General features: G+C 48.1%; 3 protein-coding genes across 6 annotated transcripts; 2 read left to right on the top strand and 1 right to left on the bottom strand.

Moving 5' to 3' along the window:
* Positions 1-818: 818 nt before the first annotated feature.
* Positions 819-2,242, top strand: LOC101072962 (olfactory receptor 6N2). Of its 2 annotated transcripts, none has more exons than XM_029851580.1 (2): positions 819-1,486; positions 1,628-2,242. In XM_029851580.1, exons 1-2 carry the CDS (start codon positions 842-844, stop codon positions 1,742-1,744), a joined length of 762 nt encoding a protein of 253 aa, XP_029707440.1. In that variant the 5' UTR covers positions 819-841; the 3' UTR covers positions 1,745-2,242. The 2 variants fall into 2 exon arrangements, with proteins under 2 accessions (XP_029707440.1, XP_029707431.1); XM_029851571.1 differs by having other exon boundaries at positions 1,600-2,242.
* Positions 2,243-2,299: 57 nt separating this feature from the next.
* On the bottom strand, positions 2,300-5,533 carry plekhb1 (pleckstrin homology domain containing B1). Of its 3 annotated transcripts, none has more exons than XM_003976600.2 (7): positions 5,395-5,533; positions 3,410-3,562; positions 3,241-3,343; positions 3,123-3,162; positions 2,957-3,044; positions 2,685-2,848; positions 2,300-2,602 (listed from the first exon to the last, which is right to left on the bottom strand). In XM_003976600.2, the coding sequence occupies exons 1-6, from the start codon at positions 5,429-5,431 to the stop codon at positions 2,715-2,717; spliced, it is 555 nt and encodes a 184-aa protein (XP_003976649.2). In that variant the 5' UTR covers positions 5,432-5,533; the 3' UTR covers positions 2,300-2,602; positions 2,685-2,714. The 3 variants fall into 3 exon arrangements, with proteins under 3 accessions (XP_003976649.2, XP_029707447.1, XP_029707457.1); XM_029851587.1 differs by having other exon boundaries at positions 2,300-2,582; XM_029851597.1 differs by lacking the exon at positions 5,395-5,533 and adding an exon at positions 4,177-4,186 and having other exon boundaries at positions 3,410-3,825.
* Positions 5,534-11,073: 5,540 nt separating this feature from the next.
* Positions 11,074-13,343, top strand: LOC115252913 (olfactory receptor 52E2-like). The gene is made up of 3 exons (XM_029849223.1): positions 11,074-11,159; positions 11,637-11,906; positions 13,286-13,343. The coding sequence occupies exons 1-3, from the start codon at positions 11,074-11,076 to the stop codon at positions 13,341-13,343; spliced, it is 414 nt and encodes a 137-aa protein (XP_029705083.1).
* The last annotated feature ends 281 nt before the right edge of the window (positions 13,344-13,624 follow it).

Genomic DNA, 13,624 nt, shown 5'->3' with positions numbered 1-13,624 from the left:
TGGAGGCCCCAAAACACCAAACTCACCCTCGTGCTGAGCTCGTTGACCAGCTCCCGCTGTGGATTCTTTTCAACAGTTTCCTATGAAATGGATCAATAATCCATCAACGTCCTGAATGTAGAATATTTGTGCTTGTGACCACGTGGTCGACACGTTGAGACGCACTTTCACAGTGTTCTTTTAATTAGCCGTCACTTTTAATGCTTCACACTATGTTTCCAGACTTTTATTGAGAATGGGATGCAACAAGGCCATCACCCACCATCACCCGAGGGTTGTTCTGCTGGACTGGAACCACACCAGTTCTTCTATGGTGCTGTGATGTTGGAGATGCTAACCATCAGTGCACGTCTCCAGGGTCAGGAGGTCAAATTGTTCAGAGGTGAAGCTCCCCTCAGGATCACCTGACCTCAACACTGGATTTCCAAACAGATGGATGGAAGCAGTTGATGTGAATTCCCTGTGTGGCACCACAGCAGAGGTGACTGCCCTACCCTAACCCTTTAAAATCGCTCACAGACGTGTTGGACCTGTCGGGCCGGCTGTGTCTGTTGTCTGTTCCCATTTCCTGTTTTAGTTTGTCTAACTCTCCTCTCACTTGTGATTACTTCCTGTCAGGTTTTCCTCCTGTGTGATCGCCCAAATGTGTTGCACCTGTGTCTTCTAGGGCAGTCAGTCTGGTTTTAAAGAGCACCCCTGTTTTTGGAAAGACACCTTGTGACAGAGTCATAGCTGTGTCAGTGTTGTGCCCGTGACCTCAGTGAGGCTGTTCTACGATTCCACCGATGCCGTCATGGATGATCCAAACGTCACATATATCACTTTTGATGCTTATGTGGAGATGCAGAAATACAGATATCTCTACTTTGTCATCATGTTGTCAGCATTTGTGACAATACTCTACAGCAACGGTACCGTTGTCTACGTCATCTACGCCCACGAGAACCTTCACCAGCCCATGTATGTTTTCATCGCAGCGCTCCTGGTTAACTCGCTTCTTTACAGCACTGCCGTCTACCCCAAGTTACTGGTGGACTCTCTATCGGACAGACAGGTCATAACATACCCCGTCTGTCTCTTCCAGTGGTTCATGTTTTACTCATTTGGTGGATCAGAGTTTTTACTGTTGGCCGTTATGGCCTACGACAGGTACCTGGCCATATGCAAACCTCTGCAATATTCAGCCATCATGAGGAGAAGAACAGTCGGCATTTTTCTCGCTGTTTCCTGGTTCCTGCCTTTTTGCTGTAATGCTGCTGCTGTTGCTCTGAGTGCTCGACAGAAACTCTGCAGGTTTTCCATCAACGGGATCCTGTGCAGCAGTACAGTCCACAGTCTGCACTGCCAGGACTCCAACCACACGCTGAGAGTGGCGATGTCGGCATACGGTCTGGTTCTGTTGTTCCATCTTGTGGTTCTTTCTCTGGTGCTGATCCTGTTCTCCTACATCAGGATCCTCCTCGTCTCCTACCAGAGCAGTAAAGAGGTGAGGAGGAAAGCTGCACAGACCTGTTTACCACATCTGATGATTCTCATCAACTTTTCCTGTCTGTGTTCATATGATGTGATTCTAGCTAAAGCTAAAATTCATGTTTCCAGAACCACACAGTTAATCATGACTTTCCAGGTCATCATGTATCACCCTCTCTTCAACCCTTTTGTGTACGGCCTGAAAATGAAGGAGATTTCCAAACACCTGAGCGCTCACTTCCATCTAGAACCACAACTGAATGCATCTGTGTAGCATCTTCATGTCAACGTTTCATCTTTGCCGTTTGGATCCCCTGTTTGACAGGTTTCATTTTCACCTCATTTTCATTTTATCAATCGAAATCAAACGTGTGACGGATGTTTCTGGTGTCGGAGGACAGTGAGACAAAACATTTTACAATGGAATTTATGAAAAAAAACACCCCGTCTCAGTCCATCCGTCCTTTGTTAAAATGGCAAAATGAGATTTCCAAAATCTTCCAAATTTAAGAAAAGTCCAAACTTTCAAATAAAGGCTACAGATTCAGCTGGTAAATTAGGTGGGAAATAAACCCTTTTCTAATTTTAACACGTTGACACATGTTGGCGACACTCTCGATGTGATGCATTTCATTTTATTTGCAGCGGTTTTCTTTAATATTTGGTTTTAATTGACTTTTGGTCTCTAATTCTGATGGTTCTTCAGTGTCTGACTGCTTTATTTGCATTTTTATGTCTGCAAACTGACGAATAAATGAATCTTGAAATCAGACTGTTGTGTGTGAGAACCCACTGTTTCCTGCTGTACCTGACCTACCGCCCCCTAGTGGTGGCCTACGACACACACAATGATTCAGCCTAATGAAATGGCTCCTTAGAGATTGATGCCGGCTTCTGATACATTTCCATCTGTTATTTACTTGTTTTCTGTAAAACTGGATCCAATGTGATTTAATTGGTGCCACATCTTCAACAGAAAAAGATGAAACACAAGAACAGCAGGACTTAAGCACCAGGAGACAAGACAGCTTATAGGTGGACATCTCGGGCTGCTTCCTGTCTTCAGGACCGTTGGATGTTTTGCCTCAGGAGCAGGATGTTCATCTTTCCATCTGTTTAGAAATGTGTTTTTCTGAGAAGAAGGATGGACAAGAACAACTGACTATCAAGCAGAACAATGTGCTCCTGAAGGTAAACAAGAAAAAAATGTGCACCTGTGGATGGAAGGTTCTGGTCTCTGAGTGTCAGCAGAAGAAAAGCGGCATCCACAGGAAGGACCTCATCGCTGTTCCTGCTGCCATTCCAGCCAGCAGCCCCACAGCTACGGTCCCCATCACCTCATCAAAGGGGTCCCTCTGGACAACCAGCTGATGGCTTCCTACAGAGAATGAGATCCAACTGATCACTTGCTCTAGAGAAGGATAACGATGGACAACAGATACTGAATCCTGCGTGATCCTAAATGTTTGTTTCATGTCAAAGATACCTCCAGCTCCAGGTGTGATGTAGACTGTTTGGGAGGGGTTTATGGGAATGGCCTGGTAGGAGTCTTCATAGGGGTTGTACGTAAAGACCTACATGAACGACAAGAAGCTGGAAACAGAACCGAGCCTGAAAGCCTTCATGTGTGCCGTACAACATGGATCACTCACTGGGCTCCTCCTCGTCTCCAGCAGAGTGAGCTTCCATGCTCTGAAGAGAAGACAGAAAGCAGGAAGTGACACGTGTAAGTGAGGAGGGAGATGGAGTACAAGTAGACAGGTGACTTACATGGACTCATCCTCACTGCTGGCACACAGGTTGACCACTGAGCCATCTCTTAACAGGACTGTGATGCGGTTCTCCCGTGGATTATTCTCTGGTGGAGTCTGATCTGCAGCGCATATGTGACATGAATATACTAAAAAGTGGACCTGAAAGTTTGACTTGAAGTTCTTACCTCCACATTCGAGACCGCAGCGGACATCCACACACGTCATCTTGAGGTTGACGCGATGCTCCAGCTCTCGTCTGCTGTCGCTCTTATAGAAACAAAGACTCCCATTGATCCAGAGGTCGCACCAGTTCAGCCTCCAGCGTTTCAGCACTGAAGCTGGGCAACAGGCACATGTTGTCACACAGTCAGGAAACTGGATCACGAAGATCCAGCTAGTCTCCTGTAGCTCAGTATAAACCTCTTAAAGGTGTGGTTGAGGACTTTTAAAGGATTACAAAACAGTTTCATAACTGTCACAGTTTTCTACAAGATCTCCAGTTTAAAATTCCCAAACATAACTCTGAATAAGTGTTTGTCTGACTTTGAGCCGTGTGGGCCGTGGGTCTGTGACACCTCTGTGGGCCGTGGGTCTGTGACACCTCCATGGCCACTGGGTCTGTGACACCTCTGTGGGCCACTGGGTCTGTGACACCTCTGTGGGCCATGGGTCTGTGCCACCTCATGTGGCCACTGGGTCTGTGACACCTCTGTGGGCCATGGGTCTGTGCCACCTCCATGGGCCACTGGTCTGTGACACCTCATGGGCCGTGGGTCTGTGACACCTCTGTGGCCGTGGGTCCTGTGACACCTCTGTGGGCCATGGGTCTGTGCCACCTCCATGGCCACTGGGTCTGTGACACCTCTGTGGCCCGCTGGTGGGCACATGGTCTGTGCCACCTCCTGTGGCCACTGGGTCTGTGACACCTCTGTGGGCCGTGGGTCTGTGACACCTCTGTGGGCCATGGGTCTGTGCCACCTCCATGGCCACTGGGTCTGTGACACCTCTGTGGGCCATGGGTCTGTGCCACCTCCATGGCCACTGGGTCTGTGACACCTCTGTGGGCCGTGGGTCTGTGACACCTCTGTGGGCCGTGGGTCTGTGACACCTCTGTGGGCCACCTCCATGGCCACTGGGTCTGTGACACCTCTGTGGCACCTCTGTGGGCCATGGGTCTGTGCCACCTCCATGGCCACTGGGTCTGTGACAACTCTGTGGGCCGTGGGTCTGTGACACCTCTGTGGCCACTGGGTCTGTGCCACCTCCATGGCCACTGGGTCTGTGACACCTCTGTGGGCCATGGGTCTGTGCCACCTCCATGGCCACTGGGTCTGTGACACCTCTGTGGGCCGTGGGTCTGTGCCACCTCCATGGCCACTGGGTCTGTGCCACCTCCATGGCCACTGGGTCTGTGACACCTCTGTGGGCCATGGGTCTGTGCCACCTCCATGGCCACTGGGTCTGTGACACCTCTGTGGCCACTGGGTCTGTGACACCTCTGTGGGCCATGGGTCTGTGCCACCTCCATGGCCACTGGGTCTGTGACACCTCTGTGGGCCATGGGTCTGTGCCACCTCCATGGCCACTGGGTCTGTGACACCTCTGTGGGCCGTGGGTCTGTGACACCTCTGTGGCCACTGGGATCAGCATGTTAGGCCGTGTTGAACTCTCTGACCTAAATGACCTGTGATGATCTCCTTGATTATGATTAATTAGGTGGTTCATGGTGGTTCTTCAGGTCATTTGGTATAAAAGGTATATTTTAGTGTCAGATGTTGTCAGTAAACCTCAGTTTAGGGGGAGGATCAGATATTAAGGTAATAAACAGAACTGAAGACTTCCGACAAATTCTTCATTGGACACAACCATCTCGTCTCATTAACATCTTTAAACCCTCTCCCTCTGACTGACGGTGTTCTTGCACCCCCCCCCACTACCAGAACACTGGGGCTTGAACCCAGAACCCTCTGCTCCTCAGCCCAGCGCCCAGCAGGCTGAGCTACCAGCACCCACTGGACAGAACTATATAGTCTTCATGAGGCCTTCATGCACTTGTCTAACGTTTCTGTGTAAAACTACACTCATATTCTCAAAATTGTTGCAGTTTCAGATCAATGCCATTTTAGATTCGATTATAATCTGATTTCATTCTCATTCAGATTGGACTCACTCTGCCTCCAAAGCCAACCAGACTTCAGCAGCGCCATTGCAGATGACTTAAATCAAATAAAAGTCCTCGAGGTGTGTTGTCCTCTGGAACTCCCTCATTAATCTGACACTAAATTACAGACAGTCTGGATTACCAGCGATTGACCACACCCCCTTTGTTTCCTTGGACCTCGTGATTGTCTTCGCAGTGGTGGACCATGATTAATCCAGCACGAATATAACATGAGGATTAATCGGATTACAGCAAAGACCTCAGATCCTATTTGGTGTTTACAGTGACATCACTTCCTTTTAAATGCCTGTCAAAATAATAAACAGTGAAACTTGGAAAACAGTCTGTATTATCTGTAAAAGATCGTTAATATGACTATAAAAACTGCAACCTCGCTAACGTGTCCATGTGAATATGTTTTGGTTTTAAATCTGTCCCACTTATGGATGAAACAAAACATTAAAAGAGGACATACTTATCATTCATCACAGCTTTAGATCAAATAAGTACTTTGACAATCCAAATGAAAATCAAATGATCAACTATTGCAAAGAATAAAACAAGAAAAGAAGGAAACTGACCGATGAGCGGACGCCATTTTTGGGCTCATATTCTGTCTGCACCAGCGGACAGCTGTGTGTGTGTGTGTGTGTGTGGGGGGGGGGGCAGGGATCGAGTGGATTATTTTGGTATTGAAAGCATTCTGAGTTGGCATTCCCGTACCCAGTGTCTGAAATGACCAAACATGCGGCATCGTCCTTTTCTTTGCATTACTTACTTTCTTGTGGTTTGCCTGAGGACTTTGTTTTGTCTGCACACAAGATGAGGATGATTGATCTGCAATCTGCACCATTTGTTTAACGTTTGCAGATTTTCCAATGTTAGCAACTCAGCCCATGCATGTCACCCTGTACCCTCATTTCAGCCGCTTGTACCCGTGATCTTGCTCGTTCGGTCATTAACCCAAAGCTCATGACCATAGGTGAGGGTAGGAACGAAGATTGACCGGTAAATCGAGAGCGTCGCCTTTTGGCTCAGCTCTCTCTTCACCACAACGGACCGGTGCAGAGCCCGCATTACTGCGGACGCCACACCGATCCGCCTGTCGATCTCCCGCTCCATTCTTCCCTCACTCGTGAACAAGACCCCGAGGTACTTGAACTCCTCCACTTGGGGCAGGATCTCCTCCTTGACCCAGAGAAGGCACTCCACCTTATTCCGGTTGAGAACAATGGCCTCGGATTTGGAGGTGCTGATTTTCATCCCAGCCTCTTCACATGCGGCGGCGAACCGATCCAGTGATCGTTGGAGGTCATGGGCCGATGACGCCAACAGGACCACATCATCCGCAAAAAGCAGAGACGCGATCCTGAGGTCACCAAACCGGACCCCCTCAACACCATGACTGCACCTAGAAATTCTGTCCATAAAAGTTATGAACAGAATCGGTGACAAAGGGCAGCCCTGGCGGAGACCAACCCTCACTGGAAACGAGTTCGACTTACTGCCAGCAATGCGGACCAAACTCTGACACCGATCGTACAGGCCCGTATCAGCGGGCCCGACACCCCATACTCTCGGAGGACCCCCCACAGGACCCCCCAAGGGACACGGTCGAATGCCTTCTCCAAGTCCACAAAACACATGTGGACTGATTGGGCAAACTCCCATGCACCCTCGAAGACCCTGCTGAGGGTGTAGAGCTGGTCCACTGTTCCACGCCCAGGACGAAAACCACATTGTGTCACACCTGTGGGTTAAGTTGGCTCTTTTTTGTCCCGTCTCCATGTTGGTTTTGTGACTTCCTGTTTTATTTTGAAACTAACTTTCCTCTCGTTTCAGGCCACTTGCCCTTCCTTATGTGTCACCTTGTTTCCAGCTGTTCCCCATTACCCCCCATGTGCTTATAGTCTGTGTCTCCCTTGGTCCTGTGCCAGTGTATCATGTCCCTTGTCATGATCACCAGCTTGTCCTTCATTGCCATGAGAATCTTTGAGACTATCACAACCTTTGTTTGTCTGATCCTTGTAAGAGAGTGTATTTTCTTTGGCTTTGCCCCTTTTTTGGATTTCTTTAGTTTAGTTGTTTTTTTTGTTTCATCCCTCCTTGTAGGCATTTTGAGTTTGAATAAAGACCGTTACTTCCTGAAAGCTCTGCGCTCGTGTCCTCAGAGTGAGTATTGTCACATTGCTCCTCCTGAATCTGAGGTTCGACTATCCGGCGGAGCCTCCTCTCCAGTACCAGGGAGGCTGAGGAGTGTGATCCCCCTATAGTTGGAACACACCCTCCGGTCCCCCCTCTTAAAAAGAGGGACTACCACCCCGGTCAGCCAATCCAGCGGCACCGCCCCCAATGTTTACACGATATTGCAGAGTCGAGTCAACCACGACAGCCCTACAACATCCAGAGCCTTAAGGAACTCCGGGCCCTTGCCACCGAGGAGTTTTTTGACTACCTCGGCAACTTCAGCCCCAGAGATACGAGAGCCTGTCCCCAGGTCCCCAGGCCCTGCTTCCTCACTGGAAGGCGCGTTGGTGGGATTAACGAGTTCTTCGAAGTATTCCTTCCGCTGATCCACAACATCCCGAGTTGAGGTCAGCAGCACACCATCACCGCTATACACAGTGTTGACAGTACACTGCTTCCCCTTCCTCAGACACCAGATGAACCTTTTCGAAGCCGTCCGGAAGTTGTTCTCCACGGCCTCACCAAACTCTTCCCATGCCCGGGTCTTTGCCTTGGTAACCACCGTGGCTGCACTCTGCTTGGCCTGCTGGTATCTATCTATTGCCTCAGGAGTCCCACAGGCCAGTAAGGCCTGATAGACTCCTTTTTAAGCCTGACGGCATCCCTCACTGCTGGTGTCCACCAGCGGGTTCGGGCATTGCCGCCAGGCACCAACCACCTTGTGGCCACAGCACCGGTCAGCCACCTCAACAATGGAGGCGCAGAACATGGTCCACTCGGACTCAATGTCCCCCGCCTTCCCCAGGATATGGTCAAAGCTCTCCCGGAGTTGAGTGTGAGTTGAAGCTCCTTCTGACAGGAGACTCTGCCAGGCATTCCCAGCAGACCCTCACGGGTCTGTCCGGCATCCTTCCCCACCATCGGAGCCAACTCACCACCAGGTGGTGATCAGTTGACAGCTCCGCCCCTCTCTTCACCCGGGTGTCCAGAACATGCGGCCACAAATCCGATGACACAGCCACAAAGTCGATCATCGATCTGCGGCCTAAGGCGTCCTGGTGCCAAGTGCACATGTGGACGCCTTTATGCCTGAACAAGGTGTTCGTTATGGACAATCTGAGATGAGCACAGAAGTCCAACAACAGAACACCACTCAGGTTCAGAGCAGGGGAGCCGTTCTTCCCAATCACATCTCTCCAGGTCTCATTGTTGCTGCCAATGTCAGCAATGTGCTCTTCCTCTAGGACACAGGCAGAGACGGATGTCCCTCCGCAATCAGATTACTGGCTCCAAAAATGGAATATTTCTCAGCTGCGACACAAAACTGTTGGGTTCCCAGCTTCTGGGAGCTTTGTTGCTGGGTTCTTCCTGCAAGGGGCGTGGTGGAGCCATTCTCCTGCTGCAGCTGGCGCCGCAGGCAGACGCATCTGTGGTCTATCAGCAATCTAGCCTCCTATTTAAAGACTGAACTCCCGTTTACCAGTGTTGGAGAGTTTTGTCCCCTTCGTGAAACCCTGACTTCTTGTGACTAGACTATTGTGGTGGGTTTTTCTTTGTGGACTTATTTTTGGACTCTGTCGAGGTCTCTACGCCTCTCGTGGATCTAAGTGTTCTTGATCACCTTCAATAAAGGTGCTTTTCAGACACCATCCTCCACTGCGTGCTACCTGCTTTCGGGTCCTGATACAACCGACCATAACAGTTATTGTGTCATTAGTGAGCTATTCTGATTACTCCCATGTGCCCAACTCCTTGTGGTGGGCGGAGTCTCAGGGTGGAGACTCGACCACACTCAGTGTGGGAAAATAATGGCCTGATGGCCACAGTGGGTCAGCCTCAGAGGATCTCCTGGATAGTGATCCAAACATCAACACTGCTAATGAGCGGCTGTGAACTGTCCTGCTGGACTTAAGTAGTCCCTCTACACTATTGCCAGTAAAAAAAGATACAAGAACATCGACACTATTGGATAATGTTTAAAACAAATATTAGAAAATACTACAAATATGTAAAATTTACAAATGAATCACATTAACCAAAATAGCTTAAGCATGTTTTATCATTATCACCATTGTAACAAACACCAGAGGGTTTATTGAAACATATGGGGGTGCTGGGGGGGTCATTGAAACCTTTAACTTATTGCACTGATTCATTGACTGGAGTGAAATCTAATCATTTGAGTCTGGGGTGTTTCTGGTGAGTCCGCTTACTGGGATGCCCTCTTGACAGCACCTTTCCAACAGACTCATAGGAGCTTAATTGGTAGCTAAAGTTTATTGAAAGAAGGCTCAGGACTCTCAAAACCTGATTCATTATCAAGATTTGAATCATTAACGCAGGGAAATCTGAACGCACCGTGCTCAAGTCTGGTCCATTTGGGTCCACTGTCTCTCTCCAGAAGAAGAAATAAGTACAACAGTATTTAGACTGGAGCAAAATTAGTTTGTTGCTGACAGTGGATCAGGAACTTCAGCTTCAGTTTGAAGGTCTTCTAAGTGTTTATTAATCATTTTACATGGAGGAGTTCCATATGTGAGGAACATAAGCGAGGAGTATCTGTGTGGAGGATGTTGCCCTTTAGGACAGTTGTGGAGTCATCTCTCATCGTGGAAGGAATAGATGGTACACTATTACGATGGTAAGGATCCAAGCTGACCTCCCTCTAGGGATTCAAGCCTCTGCCTTAACCAATGAAGAGATGATAAGTGAATGGCTGACAGCACTGCTATTTAATCATGATGCTAACATGCCGGCAGTATACATGGAATACCATAACAAGGCATGACAGACAGGAGCATCTGTACTGAGTTTAGACTGGAAGTCCAAAGTCCAAAAAGGAAATGCCTCTGAGACTATCAGAGACAGACAGAGAGACAGAGACACACTGATGATGGTGAACCAGCTGGAAAATGTGGTGGTGGTGGACAAATGAGGAAAAGAAAATGTAGCAATCCCTCATGACAACAACATCAGGAAGGGGGTCCACGAGAAACTGGAGAAATATCGGGAAATATCAGCTGGAGAGGTGATCCTTGTGGTCACTGGAGCACTTGGGGCTGTGACCCCAAAGCTGGGGTGATTGGCTTGAACAGGCCCCAGAAACAACATCTGAGATGACTGACAAGTGCAGCGCTAGCAAGCGCTAAGATACTGCTCAGGATTCTCAGGAACTCTTTCTGGTAGAAAGAGGTCAAGTTGAGTTCAGGTCTCAAGTCTGATGGACACAGTGAGAAGAAGCTGTAAACAGCTTAATGAGATCCACAGAGAATGACACAGGCGGATAAAAACAGCCTGCACAGTCAAACCACTCATTTGTGGTTTTATTAGTTTGAAGAACCAGTGAATGACTGAGACGAAAGCTTCTACCATCATTAATGCTGTCTTCAAGGTCCAGGTTTCTGCTTTCTTCTCAACATGGACAATAGAGCAAATGTCACATATATCACTATTGAGGGTTATGTGGAACTGCAGAAATACAGATATCTGTACTTTGTGATTATGTTAACAGCATATATTCTGATCATCTGCAGCAATTCTACTATTGTGTTTCTGATCTGTTTTCACCGGAACCTTCATGAACCCATGTACGTTCTGATTGCAGCCTTGTTGATCAACTCTGTTCTTTACAGCACTGCCATCTACCCAAAACTACTGATCGACTTCTTATCAGAGGAACAAACCATCACATATTCAGTCTGTCTCTTCCAGTGGTTCATGTTTTACTCATTGGCTGGATCAGAGTTTTTACTGTTGGCCGTTATGGCCTACGACAGATACGTGGCCATATGCAAACCTCTGCAATATTCAGCCATCATGAGGAGAAGAACAGTCACTATTTTTCTGCTCTTAGCTTGGATTGCTCCGACCGCTCAGGTTGCTGTTCCAACTATAATGAATGCAAACAGAAAACTGTGTAACTTCATCTTTAAAGGTATCATTTGTAACAGCACAATGTTTAACCTTCACTGTCAGCGGTCAGAAACCTTCAACATCTATGGTTTGATGGTCCTTGTGAACCTTGTGATTGTGCCTGTGATGTTCATCCTGTTCTCCTACGCCAGGATCCTCCTCATCTCCTACCAGAGCAGTAAAGAGGTGAGGAAGAAAGCTGCACAGACCTGTTTACCACATCTGATGATTCTCATCAACTTTTCCTGTTTAACTGTATATGATGTACTTCTGCTGCGACTGAATACTGTTGTTCCCAAAACTGTACATTTTCTGATAACCTTACAGATCATAATGTACCATCCCCTCTTTAACCCCATCGTATATGGCTTTAAAATGAAAGAAATCTCTAAACGGCTAAAGAAGCTATTTGGGAAAAAAAGGTTTGTTCTCACGTGTGTCTACACTTTACACCATAAATGAATTGTTATTATTTTAAATGTAGTTGTTTGATTGTAAAAAGCTACATCTTAATCACAGAATGATGGTGAAGTGCTCAATTCTTTAATTAACAGGCCTCGTCTTTAAATGGATTAGGGTTAGTGGATAAAATGTCGGCCAGAACACCACATCTTGGCCTGATGGTCCAGGGCAGGATACTATTGCACCCACCTCTTTCACAGATGCACACCCATTAATAAAGTAAAAGCACACCGCAGGTTTATAATCACAGCGTCAAAATGTGCCTAAACACGTCGGTAACGAGACCAGTCAAAACCTTATGTCCAGCTATACGTAGTAAATTTGTAACACGCAAAAGTACATTATGCTGTAGTGAAACAGAGGTCAAGGGGGGTGGCCTCAGTCTTCAGCAGAAACAGCAGCCAGTATCACCAACCGGGTAAATGACATTTTTTCATTTTTTTCTGAGACTCTGAGGAATCCAGTGGACCTGGACTCTGCTCCGCCAATACCTCCTCCCTCCTCCTACCAACAGCCATAGTAGCTCAATCTTCCCTGTCGTTACCATGCCAATAGCTGAAGTGTCTGGTGGTGAGGCCAAGGTTCTTGTGTTCAGACCCTAGTTAGATTCTGACTAGGGTCTGTTGTCTGCCTGCAGTTCCAGGGATGTTCTCACAAAGTGGGAATGTGATCTCTTTCGTTTCATTTCGTTGTCTCCCGCTTATCCGGATCCGGGTCACGGGGGCAGCATCTTCAGGAGGGATGCCCAGACAGCCCTCTCCCCGGCCACTCCCGGCCGCTTGTATCCGCGATCTCGTTCTTTTGTTAATCACCCAACGTTGATGGCCATAGGTGAGGATTGGGGCATAGATCGACCGGTAAATTGAAAGCTTCGCCTTCCGGCTCTGCTCCTTCTTCACCATAACCCTAACCCTAACTCTGGACCGCAGATTGGTTAAGCGACCACATCACTGCTGACGCCGCTCTGATCTGCCTGTCGATCTCACGTTCCATCCTCACGGAGCACCCCCCACAGGATGCTCCCGGGGACCCGGTCATAAGCCTTTTTCAAGTCCACAAAACACATGTGGACTGGTTGGGCAAACTCCCAACTCCCCTCAAGCACCCCAGCAAGGGTAAAAAGCTGATCCGTGGTTCCACGACTGGGGCGAAACCCGTGTAGTGTCTGAAGAATGTGTATTTCTCCCTAGCAAATCCTGACTTTGACCTCTGAGGATCTTAGCTTTAGAGACCTTATCTTCTTCTTCAGCCATCCTGGCACCATCTCAACATGTTCTATCTATGTCCTGTCATCTATGTTTTTCTGTGCTTGTGATTTAATGTCTTGTTATTCCCCAAGTGGAATTGCTGTGAAGGAGTACAGGGGTCCACAGGTTCTTGGGTTCTCGTCTAACTGACTGGACTCTATACCATTTGGTTGGCTATATTGTGTCACGAGCTCACAAGAAAGGAATGTGTTTACTTGACCATATTGTGACGACCCTGGCTGTGTTTTCTCTGCCTGCCTCTCTGTTGTCTCCTCCCTTTCTGCAGGCAGTGGGTGTGCCAAGTGCTTCTAAGTGGCGATCCAGCTCACCTGGACTGATTAGCTGTGAGGGCTATAAATGCTCCACAGTCTTGGCAGTCAGTCTCTTGCTTGGCTCCCTCCTGGTCTGTTTGGGTGTTTTGGTTTGGTTTG

This window comes from Takifugu rubripes, chromosome 1 (genome assembly GCF_901000725.2).
Source record: "Takifugu rubripes chromosome 1, fTakRub1.2, whole genome shotgun sequence".
Lineage (NCBI taxonomy): Eukaryota > Metazoa > Chordata > Actinopteri > Tetraodontiformes > Tetraodontidae > Takifugu > Takifugu rubripes.
The sequence above is the reverse complement of the archived record's forward strand: the minus strand, read 5'-3'. Positions and strand labels throughout refer to the sequence as shown.

Coding starts and splice junctions, on each gene's coding strand:
- plekhb1 (XM_003976600.2), bottom strand. CDS start 5,431: ATGGCGCTGCTGAAGTCTGGTTGGCTTTGGAGGCAGA. Junction 3,344..3,409: donor CTGCGGTCTCGAATGTGGAG/GTAAGAACTTCA, acceptor TATGCGCTGCAG/ATCAGACTCCACCAGAGAAT. Junction 2,849..2,956: donor CATCACACCTGGAGCTGGAG/GTATCTTTGACA, acceptor CATTCTCTGTAG/GAAGCCATCAGCTGGTTGTC.
- LOC101072962 (XM_029851571.1), top strand. CDS start 842: ATGCAGAAATACAGATATCTCTACTTTGTCATCATGTTGTCAGCATTT. Junction 1,487..1,599: donor CCTACCAGAGCAGTAAAGAG/GTGAGGAGGAAA, acceptor TCATGTTTCCAG/AACCACACAGTTAATCATGA.
- LOC115252913 (XM_029849223.1), top strand. CDS start 11,074: ATGTTAACAGCATATATTCTGATCATCTGCAGCAATTCTACTATTGTG. Junction 11,160..11,636: donor CGGAACCTTCATGAACCCAT/GTACGTTCTGAT, acceptor CTCCTACGCCAG/GATCCTCCTCATCTCCTACC. Junction 11,907..13,285: donor AAGCTATTTGGGAAAAAAAG/GTTTGTTCTCAC, acceptor TTATTCCCCAAG/TGGAATTGCTGTGAAGGAGT.